The sequence below is a fragment of the Microplitis mediator genome, chromosome 7 (assembly GCF_029852145.1).
Source record: "Microplitis mediator isolate UGA2020A chromosome 7, iyMicMedi2.1, whole genome shotgun sequence".
NCBI lineage: Eukaryota > Metazoa > Arthropoda > Insecta > Hymenoptera > Braconidae > Microplitis > Microplitis mediator.
The window spans coordinates 15951011-15964698 of record NC_079975.1 but is presented as its reverse complement, the minus strand read 5'-3'; the positions used below and the strand labels follow the sequence as shown (position 1 = coordinate 15964698).

The 13688-nt window shown below is 34.6% G+C and overlaps 2 protein-coding genes across 4 annotated transcripts; one reads left to right on the top strand and one right to left on the bottom strand.

Annotated features, from left to right (window-relative positions):
- Window positions 1-3456: 3456 nt before the first annotated feature.
- LOC130672209 (uncharacterized) lies at window positions 3457-5773 on the bottom strand. 2 transcript variants are annotated; one of them, XR_008990651.1, is made up of 4 exons: window positions 5235-5773; window positions 4338-5114; window positions 4045-4237; window positions 3457-3680 (listed from the first exon to the last, which is right to left on the bottom strand). XR_008990651.1 is itself a non-coding variant. In XM_057476626.1 (3 exons), exons 2-3 carry the CDS (start codon window positions 4662-4664, stop codon window positions 3677-3679), a joined length of 624 nt encoding a protein of 207 aa, XP_057332609.1. In that variant the 5' UTR covers window positions 4665-5114; window positions 5235-5773; the 3' UTR covers window positions 3457-3676. The 2 variants fall into 2 exon arrangements, 1 of the variants encoding a protein (XP_057332609.1); XM_057476626.1 differs by having other exon boundaries at window positions 4045-5114.
- A 1415-nt stretch (window positions 5774-7188) lies between these two features.
- Window positions 7189-13199, top strand: LOC130672205 (uncharacterized). 2 transcript variants are annotated; one of them, XM_057476618.1, is made up of 2 exons: window positions 7189-9845; window positions 13079-13199. In XM_057476618.1, exon 1 carries the CDS (start codon window positions 7498-7500, stop codon window positions 9451-9453), a length of 1956 nt encoding a protein of 651 aa, XP_057332601.1. In that variant the 5' UTR covers window positions 7189-7497; the 3' UTR covers window positions 9454-9845; window positions 13079-13199. The 2 variants fall into 2 exon arrangements, with proteins under 2 accessions (XP_057332601.1, XP_057332600.1); XM_057476617.1 differs by lacking the exon at window positions 13079-13199 and adding an exon at window positions 10015-10153.
- Window positions 13200-13688: the final 489 nt, after the last annotated feature.

Sequence of the window (13688 nt, the reverse complement as noted above, 5' to 3'; positions counted from 1 at the left end):
GGCGCCCAATTCGGTTTCTAACCCAGCCTGAGTCGAGCTGTGTGTCCTTTGGAGATTTCGGGTCATCTCCAAAGGAAATTTGTCGTGTGTATTGTTTTATTTTCAGTTTTTCACCATCGGAGGGCCATAACGGCTATTTTGAACAAACGACACTTCGCCGTGGGTCGTTTAAAATATTAGAGAACGTTATAATGTATAAGGAAGTGATGCTTAAGAATTAAATTATCTTTAAATAACTCTAATCGAAGAGATCAATATTCCTCTACTTCCCTATCTAATACATCACAAGCTTGAAAATGAATATCATTACTGGTCATAATAATAATTATGCGTTTTAGGATTAAATACATCGACCAATATTCACTGTTAGTATCAATTAAATGCCCCACGATAAAACTTAGATTTTTAATTAAGTACAGTATTTCTGCCGCTGAAATTATAATTTTTTTATTTTTTAATTAGTTCCTAGATACTTATAATAGTTCGTTTTTATCATTTTTTGGGTAATTGAAAGATTGTAATAAATTGTTAAATGTTTCTAACGTAAATTTTTTTTTCATTATTAATAAAATGATCAAGAAGAAAAGCCATGTCAATCTGACAAACTCCCTCTAACAGGTCATGTATCATATCTACATACGAATTATCAAGAAAATGAAACCCAGGCAATTGATGGAAAGTACATTCTGATTTAATACCACTGTCTCGCGGATTAATATTTTCAAGATGAATATCGTAATGAGTGTTATCGCGTATTTCACAATCGCGTTCGTTGATAATTTTATTAATATTATTTCTGTTTTGCAAAATCAACAAAAAAATTCGAACGGAAACTTTCATTCAAGCCAAATAATGTATGCAGACCTAAGTTATCTCCAAGAATTAGTTGTAGAGAAAAATAAATTTGAGTTTCCACTTTGCCATCATTAACCGTAATAACTGTAGATTCAAGAAATTTAAGTTACTCAATAATATTTAAAAATATACAATCATTTTTAAATACTCCTCCATCTAAACTATTAAACAGACTGAAAAAGAAAATGATACTCAGTTTTGATTGAAACTCCAATGGTAAACAAGGAATATTCAAATAAACTGATCCACATTTTGCTATGGTTCGGTGATTCCCAAGAGGATTGTTGGGCTCAAATTCATCAAAATAAAGGAACAATGGAAAAATTATTTTGTCTTGGAATTGAAATTTTGTTTTTTTCCATAATTTACCCTGAATAAAATTTGAAATTATCTTATCAGAAGATATTTCTAATTTTTTTATGTAAGAAACAGTTTTCTCCAAAATAAATGCTAACTCAAAAAAAGATTTCAAAACTCTACGAATAGCAACAAACTTAACTATTACAGGGATGTTTTTATAAACTATGCACCCGTTCACTTCCTGAAATTCTTGTTATTCACCAATAATAATTTGTTCCGCTTTAATGAAAGTATTTAAATCTTCAAACTCACTAAATTTTTGAAACTCAGTTTCATACTTAGTTAAAGGTGAGATCAATTCATCAAATAAATCATGAATGCTATTGAAATTATGTAAACTATTTTCTAATTGTAATTGGGCTATTATATTGCTTTCTAAAGTGGCTAAGCTACTTTTAATGAAATCAGAAAATAAAGAAATGATTTCAATTATCTTTGTTCTTGAAATTTCAGAAAAACTATCCAATTGAGATGAGATAGCAAGGAATTGATGTCCAAAAGACTGTAAATTTTTACAAAGCTGGTTTGGCGAAATATGATTAGGTTCATGAGTAGAATCTGTTACTGTTACTTGAGTTACGTTAATTGAGAATCTATTATGATTTCACTAGTCTTATCTGTTAACAAATTTTCAGTTAAAAGAGTTTCAGAAGCTTGTGATGCAGAAGGAAGTGTTGCGTTATCATCAACGACTTGAGAATTGAAAACCTGAGAATCGTTTAATGTATCATCTAGAGCGTGAAACTTATATCTATGTCGCTTAAATGATCCAAAAACAGAGAAGTTACGTGAACATTTAACATCATTGTAACACTTGTATAATTTATTATCGTTGTGAATTAAGGAAATATGATTTATTAATTCTTATTAGTGTAAAACTCATGCTCACAGTAATAACAGATGATCATTTTAATAATTCCGAATGAAAAGACCTACTGCTAATTTATCGGGGAATCAATAATCGTTTGTATCTCACCTAATAACGCATGCAAAGAGCAAGATAAGACATCACCTTTAATATCGATAGAATAAAATGCCTTTTGAATAAATGTCCACAAAGAGTGACAATTCATCGGATAACTGCAGTCAAGAGTGGAACACATTTTAAAGGTGATGTCTACGGCGTTTAATGATGATTGAGTTTCATAAAATCGATTCCCATCTACAACATAAAAAGCTGCAGAGTTAACTAATTCTCCTACGATGACAGGAATCGGTTTTTGAATCAGTCATAAACCACGGCGGTGATTTGTCTCTTGTAATATATTTTCTATTGCAATAACATCCTAAAATGTAAAAAATTAATTTTACTAAGAATTTTATTTTTGAATTAAAACAATTTCAAAAAGTTTGTTAGTATTGTTACGATGTTGGCATCGTACGCCTCCGTTTATCATCGGGTCAGAACTGTCACATGACACATGCGGCAGTTCTGTCTATAAAAGAGCGCGTCAACGTGCTACCGGTGCTTTTTGTGTCCAGCTTTGCTCATAGCAAGTGGTCTTTTGAGTTTAGTTGTCACACGATAGTAATCGACCTGTTCGCTGATCGTCGTTACTATTTATCAATTTAGTCTTAACTCATATTTGTTGGTAATTCGTCTAGTGTCCGCGATAGTTAGTTCAATAAATTATCCAGTACTTATTACATCATATTTGTTTGGAATAAGTAATAGCTCATATTTGTTGCTATACCGAAGACGGTTATTTGATTAAATTGGTAGAGAGCCCTGTACGTGTTAAGTACAGTAACTGTATTGAGAACCAGTGTGTGTGTGTACGACGTGGCAATTAGTTTATTATTAGTTCAATAAATAATTAAACTAATACCTGAAACCAGTGTTGAGTGAATTCACCTGTGCTTTCCCTAAGTCCACATTAGACAATTAAGGGTCTTCTCAGTCCATACATTGGGAATCAGTACAAAGGTCCAAGGAGGAGATTTCTGAGGATCAATCAACGCCAGTCCAAGGACATCAAGGACTTATCCATCTCCGAACACAATCTTAGGCTAAGTACTAGTATTAGTTTAGAATTGTAAGGCCAGTTCGGGTAAGTTAATTAATACCTAACTTAAATATCACAAGTCAGAGTTTCATAAAGAGCTAGCGGGGCAAACTTTGACCCACAAACTGCACCCTTCCACCAGTAAGTGCAGGATAACGTACCCCAGCGTTACAACTGGCGCCCAACGGGTTTTAATTAATTAGGCCTAGCGGTGTTAATTAAGGGGTTAGGGGTACTCAGGGGTATGAAAAAATGATGATTTTCAATAATTTTTTTTTTGTAGTTAATTACTTTATTTGACAAAAATAAAAACATAGCTTTATTAGAACACGTTTCGATTTGACTTCACGAAAATTTCAAAAAAAAAAATTAATAATTCAAAAAGTTATCGCTGTTTTTGTAGAGCCCGTTCCTCCCGAAGTCCTTTGCGGTGATCATCATAAGTCCTTGGAGATTCATCTAAAATCAATCGGACAAGAAAAATTAGTTTTATTAATAGATAATCTTGTGCCTGATCGAAGCTTTTTTTTTTTTTTTCGAAATTAACAAAATGGCGGCCTCAGGAAATTTTTTTCAAATTTTCGAGAAAAAAACCGACAGTTTATTGTTAAAAAAAAATCGAAATTTTTGAAAAAAAAAAAAATCCTTCGATCAGGCACGAGTTTTTAATGTATTTCAAAAGTACAATAAATTTTATTGAAATCTACCGAGCAGTTTTTAAGTTACAGTGATCACCAGTTCAGAAAACATAGTTTTGAGAAAAACGCATTTAAAGTTTTGCTATGGATTTATGTCGAATTATAAGAATTATTTAATAACTTACACTGAGTCATCTATTCCTGGACCATATAATAGCTCTTCAGCCGACATAGCAGCTTCCAAAATATCGATTTGCTGGTGCCTACGTTGCAATCGACCTTCTCGGGTGTTATCATTAGCGCGCTTATCTGCTACTTTGATACGTGCAGCATCCATTCTTTCTGCATACCGATGAGAATTAGGCCCACAATTAAGTCCTAGTGTATTCATCAAGACTAATAATGAATTTATACCCTCATTAAATATACACATAGCAACGTATGCAGCTATTTGTACGATAGTAAAACTAGTATTTACCGTTTTTGGGCATATTTTCCATACTAGTTGGTTAAAGCTTTCATTATTATTCTGATTGAATCCACCTACACATCTTGAAAGTAAATTTTCATTACTAAGATCTTCGTATATAGGCTTGATAGCTTTTAAAACATCAGAAGGTAAAGGAGAATAATCGTGAGAAAAGGTATCAAGCTCTCCTCTTGCTTCAGCGCGCTGGTAAGAGCACCAAGATTCTTCGCCTTTTGGACACATATCATGATTCGGTTTTTCATCACTCGAGCCGTAGTGATAAAAGGTTGCCATTATAGCAGATTTCATATTTTCAACAGGAAGGAATATATTCATTTCCACAGTTATTACATGCAACTACAATTTTGAATCCCAGCCCACGTGTACTTGCTGTTTGAAACACTACATTTCCATCACATTTTTTACATTTTATAAGAGCAGAAATTGCAGTGAATACCTGAATAAAATTTATTATTCGAAATTCAGTACTGCTGTCTTCAGGTACATCATCTTCAGTGTTTTGTTTTAATTTTTTAGAAGATGTACTCTGAATACTTTCATCACGTTCGGCTGTTTTCGGATTAAAAACATTCTTTCTTTTGACTGAACGTGACTTATTAATTTTTTCAGAACTCCGAAGTTCTCTTGAAACCTTTCTAGAATCACGTCCCATGGTTAATAATTTAATTCACTTGAGAAATAATTTATCACAAAACTATCGACTGATCAGTGCAACGACTACAGGTATACTGGCAACCAAAAATTATTTTTCAGTTCTTGTACTACCTACAAATTGTGAATATATGTAGAAGGATATATATATATATAGAAGGATATATATATTTATATATCCTATATATATATATATATATATATATATATATATATATATATAATAATAAATACATTAAAATGGGGAGATATTCATGACAATGAAACCCGAAAGGTCGGTTGCTTGCAGCTGTTTCTAGCTACCTGCTCTCGAATGCCACGTAGCACCCGAGCGTCCTTTGGTCATTGTTAAATAACTCGAAAAGAATTTGTCGGATTCACTTCAAATTTTCACACAATATTTTTAAAATATTATACTTTAAGAAAATGCAAAAAAAAAAAAATCGATTTTTTGAAAATTCTGACTACCCCTAACCCCTTAATTAGCCAAAAATTTAACATCATTTAATTATATAAATTCAATTAATCACTGTATAGTTAAAATTTTTGGACATAAAATCAGTAATTTTCGAGTAGAGTCCACGAAATAAAAATAAGAACACCGGACAAAGAATTGTCGAGTATCAAGCAGGTTCAATTCGAGAAATTGTTCCCGAAAATTCCTAAGGCCTTGACTTTTTAGGCGTTTTATCAGGAAGAAAACGCACACTACCAGTTTTTCTATATTTTTCGCTCTAAAAATATAATCTTTTTTTCATTTTTAGTTTAGCTTTTTTTGCTTAAATTTTTTTTGTTCAAAAAAAAAAAAAACCAGATTTTTAGTTAATTTTTCGGTAAAAATTACAAATTTGTTTAAAATTATCTCTAAAAAATTAGAGAATCAAAAGAAAAATTACCCGGGATTAAATTTTTCTAGAAATTTCTTTTCGCCCGGGAACAAATAAAGAAAAAGGTGATAAAATCACGCTTCCGGTATTATCGTTATAAAATAATTCAAGTTTAATCTTCCAAAGAGAAAAAATATAAATTCCGTTGGAATTAAGAATTAGTATAAACCGGAAATAGATTTAAGTAAAATATTGTTAAGTGAAGTGAACAGTGTAGTGTATAACATTGTAAATTAATTATAAGTAATTTTATAATTTACTTAACATTTAAGATTAAATTTAAGTATAAAATAGAAAAAAAATATTTGTTAAGTGAAACAAATAATATACCGGATATAGAAAAAAAAATTAAGTCTTTATACAAATAAAACCAGTAAATTAAGTTACAAGAGAATAACGATTAAAATCTAAATAACAGACTGTGTGAATAAAAATTCTCGTAGTAACAAGAAAAAGACTTAGTAAAACCAGTATAAACCAGAAAAATCTGGATATAAAATCTTGTCACGATGAAATTTCAGTAGAGATTAAAATTGTAAAGCAAACAGGAAGTAGCTTCTGTTAAGTAAATAAAATCAACTAAGTGACAAAATCACAAAAATAAAAGATTTAGAGTTTGTAATAGCATAAAATGAAAACTTAGTCAAGCAAACAAAAACTCTCATGAAATAAACCAGAGTAAATAAGACTAAAATTTTGCTTTGTAACAAACCGGAAACGAAAAAATTAATAAATTGAAATTTATTCAAGATAATAATAATAATCGGCTTAGTAAATACGAGACAAATACCCGAACAGCCAGGTTGACTCATTGTTATGACTAATTTATTATTGTAACATAAGAATATCAACATAAAACAAAATAGGTGATAATCCGCAAACGCGGGAAACTTTTAAATTCAAATTATCTGTTTCAGAAGATCGCCTAGGAATTCATCAACCTTACTGTCGGTATAGTAGAAACTTAGTGATCAATTCATTGATTTACCGCCATCTACCAGGGTAATAAATAACCGCATTTATTAGACAAAGTAACGTATAAAAAAGTTGTTGACAGATATTTTATTACGCATCACAAGTCACAACCAGTTCAAAGTAAAATCTTTTTTTATTCTTCAGTAAATAAATAAAATAGAGACAGTTTATTAAAAAAGTTATCAATAGAAACTTAATATATTATAAAGTAATAAAATACATTTAATACGAGTAATAAACGTATACAGAGACGTAAAATAAAATATATTACGAGATATAAAATCCAGGTTATCCACGTGTTCGCATACTAAAAGGTATTGATTTTAAGTATTTTTATTTAAAATTTAACAGTAAAATAAATAGAAAAATATAAATTAAAATTTATATTGTACCAGTAGTTAAAATTTTTATACTTTTTGCATATAAAATATTTTTTAATCCACATACGTGATCGCGAATAATAATACAGAATTATTGTAAGTCAACAGGTTTATATCAACGGAGATTTTGGTCAGCACGCAACGGGAATACGTTGCAAACACTTTATTTATTAATCAACTAATTTTCGTGTTCATTTTTTTTCGTTTTATTTTTTATTTCGAGTCGGAATTTAAATTTCTGTTTATTTTTGCAAAATGGTTAAGACAAGGAAATATACAAAAGAACTTCAAGCAGAAATGCGATCGATGGTGAACCAATCGATGGCCGAAATAAAAAAGGAGGTGAAAGAAACGATTCAACAGCATCTAAACACGACAGTACAGCTTGACAACCAGAATCAAATACCAAATAGGACGGACAACTTTGATCAAATAGAACAGATGTCAGAATCACAAGAAGTAAACAAACAAAAAAAGATACCAGTAATTAGAGAAGACAGAAGATTAACAAAACCTTTGTTATTTAAAAAACATGGTGAATGGATGTCAGCAGACCAGTACAACTTCAACAAATCGCCTGAAGATGACGAAGAAGTAGACAGCGAGGAAGTCATAATCCACGCAGTACCAGGAACAGCACAACAAAATCTAAATGTAACAACTCTAACACACGAGGAGAGAGTATGGAGCCTAGATAAAATTAAAAGGAACATATTCATGTCAAATATAAAACAAGTAGAAGAATTGCAAGTACACAATGCAATCTGGTGCAAGACGATGGCTGACATGATCAACTGGACAAAACAAAAAGTAAAAACAGAAAAAAACCTGACAGCTCGTATAGAAATAATTGAATCTATGCCAAAAATTACCAGCCGCAAGCACGTAGAACAACTAGAACGAGAACTAGGTATAAAGAAAGGAGATGTTGGATATTGGGAAAATTCCATAATAAATTATATAGTGAAGGATGTACAGCTATGGGACAACACCGAAGATCTGGAGGGAATTCAAAACTCAACCCAAATATACCAGAAAACGCAACAAGAGATGGGATCACGTGAGAAAGGAAACGTGCCCATGAATAATTACAACAAATATTCAGTGCAGTACACGCAACCTCAAATGTATGCGCACAACGGACCAAATGTACAGTATACACACATACCAGACCAGAGAACCCAATATCAAGGTCACCAGGGATTCAATACAATGAATACTACGTATAACACGCGTGAAGACAACATGAAGAAACGTGCAGACAAAATAAAATCAATGGAAATATTGATTAGAAGTAACAACTTGAAATATACAGCAGATTCACAGCCTAAACAATGGTTACAAGCATTTACTGAGACCTGCATCGAACAAGAAATGGAGTTCGAAGAAAGAATTGACTTATTAAAAATAGCAATAGCCAGTGAGAAAGAATGGTTTAAACAGAACGTTAACACATGGACAAACTGGGAAGATGTCAAAAAATCATTTAATGTGGCATTTTGTAAAACAACTCTAGACACGGAAGTACTTCAGGAAATATTCAGCATATACCAAAGGAAAAATGAAAATACACAGGAATTTGTGAGACACATGAGAAGCAAATTCGCTGAGCTAGAAGATCCAATGACAACAGCAAAACAACTGGAAATAATAAAACCAAAGCTGACCATAGAAATTCAGAGAGAATTGAATTCTATGCAAAAGGCAACGACGTATAAACAATTTGCTGAATTAATATCAATCGCAGAAAGCAGAGTAGCGGACATCCGGAGAGTGAAAGAAGCCAGAAAAATACCAGTACGTAGGCTACAAACAACAAGAGATTCAGTGAATGAATCTACGGAGTCAAGTTCTGAAGAAGAAGAAACAACTATATGCAGAGTAAAAAGAAAAAGCAGGAGAACTGCTGTAAATAAAATTAAATCGATAAATCACAATAAAGATGACGATAAAAAAATTAATGTCATCTTTAACAGGAAAAACCAGCACAATGACAGAGAGAGATCAAGATCACGAGATCGCAGCAATAGATCTGGGTCCAACACTTCAAGAGGCACGAGTAAATCTGTAGGAGGCACCTACACGTGCTTGAATTGTGGAATGAAAGGCGGACATAAAACCAGGGATTGCGAAGAGGATAGAGTCGACGTTTGTGTGCGATGTTTCACCGTGGGAGCAACAGCTAAACAGTGTAGCTGTAGAAAAAACTAACTGAGCGAGTGCGATATACGCAGTGTCCCGTACTCGCGACAACGTTAGCAGACTGCGCTTCGGAGCAAGAGGGGGGAGGCCACCCATCTCACCACCGCATGGAAACAGAAAGTGATGGAGTATCAGACGACCGACAGTCAACGGCCGAATCAGATCAAAGTGACAACGGTGAAGTAAATAAAAACAGGTCTGATATAAACAATAATTATAAAATTAATAGTAGTGTCCAGAATAGTGTCGTGATGGGTAACTGTATAGCTAAATGCTGCGGCGCAGACTACTACGTGCCGTCTCCTACAAAGGACAAAACACCTGCAGTACCTAAACCAGCGATTAAACAACTCATTACAGTATCTGAGGGAGCAAACGTGAAGCAAAGCGTACAACTAAGCGTAAGTAAACATTTCATGTGCTTAGTAAAAATAAATAAAATAAAATGTACAGCATTGTTCGACTCAGGTGCCGGTAGAAATTTCATGACACAGGATATTGCCAGTAAAATCCAGGATAATATAATAAAAATAAAATTCAATACTGCTAAAAATTCATTTATTTTAGCAGATAATTCAGCAATACAAAGTCTTCGGAGAATATTTGTTACGTTCGAGATTGAAGAAACCGAGGTACACGCATGGTTTGAAGTATTCGACCGGATGCCCGATGACATCATCCTAGGGATGAGATTCATGATGGATAACGGGATACAATTACGTGCCGATAACATGACGTGGACATGGAAACATGATGATCATCCAAAAGTTTGTGAACCAGTACAACCAGGTAACACAATCAGATCAATTCACTTGAACGTAGACGAACAAGATAAATTAACTAAATTTCTAGACCAGGAATTTGTATTAATGGACAAAGCTGAGCTCGGTACTCTGAAAGGAGTCGAGTATGAAATTGAATTAAATAATTACACACCGATACGCGTAAAGCCATATAGGAGGTCACCGAAGGTAACAGAAGCATTACACAAAATTATTGAGCAACTACTTGACCAGAAAATTATTCAGGCAAGTACTAGTGAATGGAGCTTCCAGCCGGTGATGGTGAAAAAGAAATTACTACCAGGGCAAAGCGCGGACGACATCAAGACATGGAGAATGTGCATCGACTATCGACCGCTAAATAAAATAATGAAAATGGTCAATTATCCAATGAGACGCATCGATACATCATTGGAAGTCATCAGAGAAGGTGCATATAGAAGTGTCATTGATTGTACAAATGCATATTATCAGATTCAGATAAAACCAGAGCACCGTAAATACACGGCGTTTGCTGTCGAAGGAATGGGGTCATTCGAGTTTGTAAGAATGCCTTTTGGTTTGTCAACTGCACCAGGAACATTTCAACGTAATATGGATCTGATAATTCAAACAATGAAGCAAACATTACGCCAGCTTGAACTACCAGCACATTGGATAAATTTTTTCCATCCATACATGGACGATTGGGTAGTAGCGACACCAACATTTGAAATTCATCTACAAGTCCTGGGGATTTTATTCAAAGTCTTCAGAGAGGTAGGACTATTAATTAAAAGAGAAAAATGTTGTTTCTGTGTTGCAGAAATGAAATATCTGGGATTCATTATTAAAGGTAATGAATTACATCCAGATCCCAGCAAGCTGAGCGCCATAAGAGACTACCCAGAACCAGTAAATAAAAAACAGCTGAGACGGTTCTTGGGGATGGTAAATTGGTATCGCCGACATATGAAGATGGTTGCAAAAATCCAAGATCCACTCACATCTATTACCAGTGAGAAATCAGTATGGGTATGGGGTCCTGAACAACAGCAGGCCTTCATTGACATGAAGAAGTTACTCTTGGAGGCACCAGCATTAACGGTACCAGATTATAATTTACCTTTCATACTTTATACAGATGCCTGTGATACCGGTATTGGTGCCGTATTAACACAAAAGGGCCAAGACCGAGAATATCACATAACTGCTATCAGTCGATCCTTGAACAAGCATGAGAAAAATTACACCACGACAGAAAAGGAGTGCCTTGCAGTCATTTGGTCGTATCAAAAACTGAGAGGTTTTTATGAAGAATATCCAGTGACAGTTGTCACCGATCATGCAAGTCTGAAATGGCTTCAGAATGTCAAGAACCCGAGAGGACGATTAGCAAGATGGGTAGCAGAATACTCTCTGTGGACAATAACAATAGTTCACAGACCAGGCATTAGCAACGAAGCGGCTGACGCTCTCTCCCGAGCTTACGAGGGTATTGAACCTGAGGCTGAGAGGGTCAATCGAGTAAAAGACATAGTACAACAGTGGTACGACAGAAAAGTTAACGAGGTCAAGGCTACTCCAACACGCTTTCCTCAATGGAAATTCCTCGATAATGACCTATATTATTATCGACCGCGGCATCCCACGCAGTTATTCGACGATGCGCCGGAGCATTGGAAACTAGTTGTCAAACCAGATCAGCGCAAGTCAGTTATCAGCAAAGCGCATGACGAAACAGTATCCGGACATGGCGGAATAACCAAGACGTATCACCACGTGGCCAGTCATTACTATTGGCCTAATATGTACTTTGACGTAACCAAATACGTAAGCCAGTGTACTATTTGTAAATTACAAAAACCAGATACTAATCCACCACAGGTGATACCAGGGCACAGACCAATCACCGAGCTATGGGAAAGTGTATCAGTTGATACAGTGGGACCACTGCCCAAGTCGCAGAATCAAAAGACACATTTGATTGTATTATGCGATATGTACTCAAGGTATCTGGAAGTCCAGCCAATATCAGAACCAACCGGTAGTAAAATCATATTCTTTTTACGCTCAGTGTTTAATCGTTGGGGCTACCCGCGAGTAGTTGTAACTGACAACGGAACTGAGTTTGTTAATAAAGTTGTTTCTGAATATTTACAGACTAATAATATAGTACACGAATTAACACCGGCATATCATCCACAGTCTAACCCTGTGGAACGAATAAACAGAAATTTAAAATCTTTAATTCGAACTTTTCTTACAGATAAACATTCTAGATGGGACCAAAATCTCCCAGAACTTGTTTATGCTTATAATACTTCTGTTCACAGCTCGCTGACAGTAAGCCCAGCTTACTTGAACTTCGGCCGTGATCCTCGGTATTTAGACCTTCACCGCGGGGGAAAAGTTTTGACAGAATTAAACAAACCAGACCATAGAAACACGGTATTATCTTTAATCGATGAGCTCAGACATTACATCGAGTCATTTATGATCAAAGCTCAAAACAGACAAGACGAGAAGGTACCAGATCCTAACATTGACATTGTTATTGGTGCTGAGGTATTTATTAAGAATAAACAATTGAGTAAAAAGGTTGATGGATTCGCAGGTAAGCTTGCGCCTCCTCGCAAAGGGCCATTGTATGTACACAGTTTTTATTCAAACAGTTTAGTAAATGTCTGTGATAAAGATAATAATATTATTGGTAAATTTAGTATTAGTGATCTGAAAATACCGCGCAGATCAAACCGTAGAGTACCTAAAGTCGAACAATGAGTCGGTTAGGTATTATTGAAATAAAATTGTAACTCTTAGAATAAGCTAATACTAGTACGTTGCTCAGTCTAATGATAGTTCTTTCACAGGATGGCAGAACTTGGGAGATTCTTGTACAGCAAGGAGACAACAAAGGAAAGGAAAGCAGATCAACAACTACTGAGGACCTGTAGATTCCATGGAAGAATCGGCGATCGTAATTCATACTGGGCTAACCCCGTATTCGCCACACCAGCAGCGTATCTCAACTTTGAGATCCCGGTAACAACTGAAGTTACATTGGCGGCAGGCTTTCACAGGCGCTTGTCAAATGTATTAGTTTATCATGAGAAGAATTCAGTGCTAGCTATGCCTGAAAAATCAGTTACAACACCAGTGCAGACACCAGAGCTCCCAATTCCATCAATGACGGTAAAATGCCAGATGATGATTGGAAGAGATCTCAAGATGGTTGACTCCAATTTAAATCACATGCTCTCGCAGGCTGAATGGCGAGAAATAGTAAAGAAAATTACTGAGTCAATGACGCCGAAGTCCACCAGAACCATCGCGACTCAGACAATTGAAACAAGACTGGCTCCTGTACCGGAACCAGGTTGCCTCAAATGCAAAGAAAAAGGGCACACTCATGATCAGTGCCAGAATGAACTCAGAGGTGAGTGCTATTGCACTAATTGTCGACGACTAGGGCACACTAAT

Bases quoted from the DNA above. Each gene is read 5' to 3' on its own strand.
- LOC130672209 (XM_057476626.1), bottom strand. From the start codon at position 4,664: ATGAATATATTCCTTCCTGTTGAAAATATGAAATCTGCTATAATGGCA.
- LOC130672205 (XM_057476618.1), top strand. From the start codon at position 7,498: ATGGTTAAGACAAGGAAATATACAAAAGAACTTCAAGCAGAAATGCGA.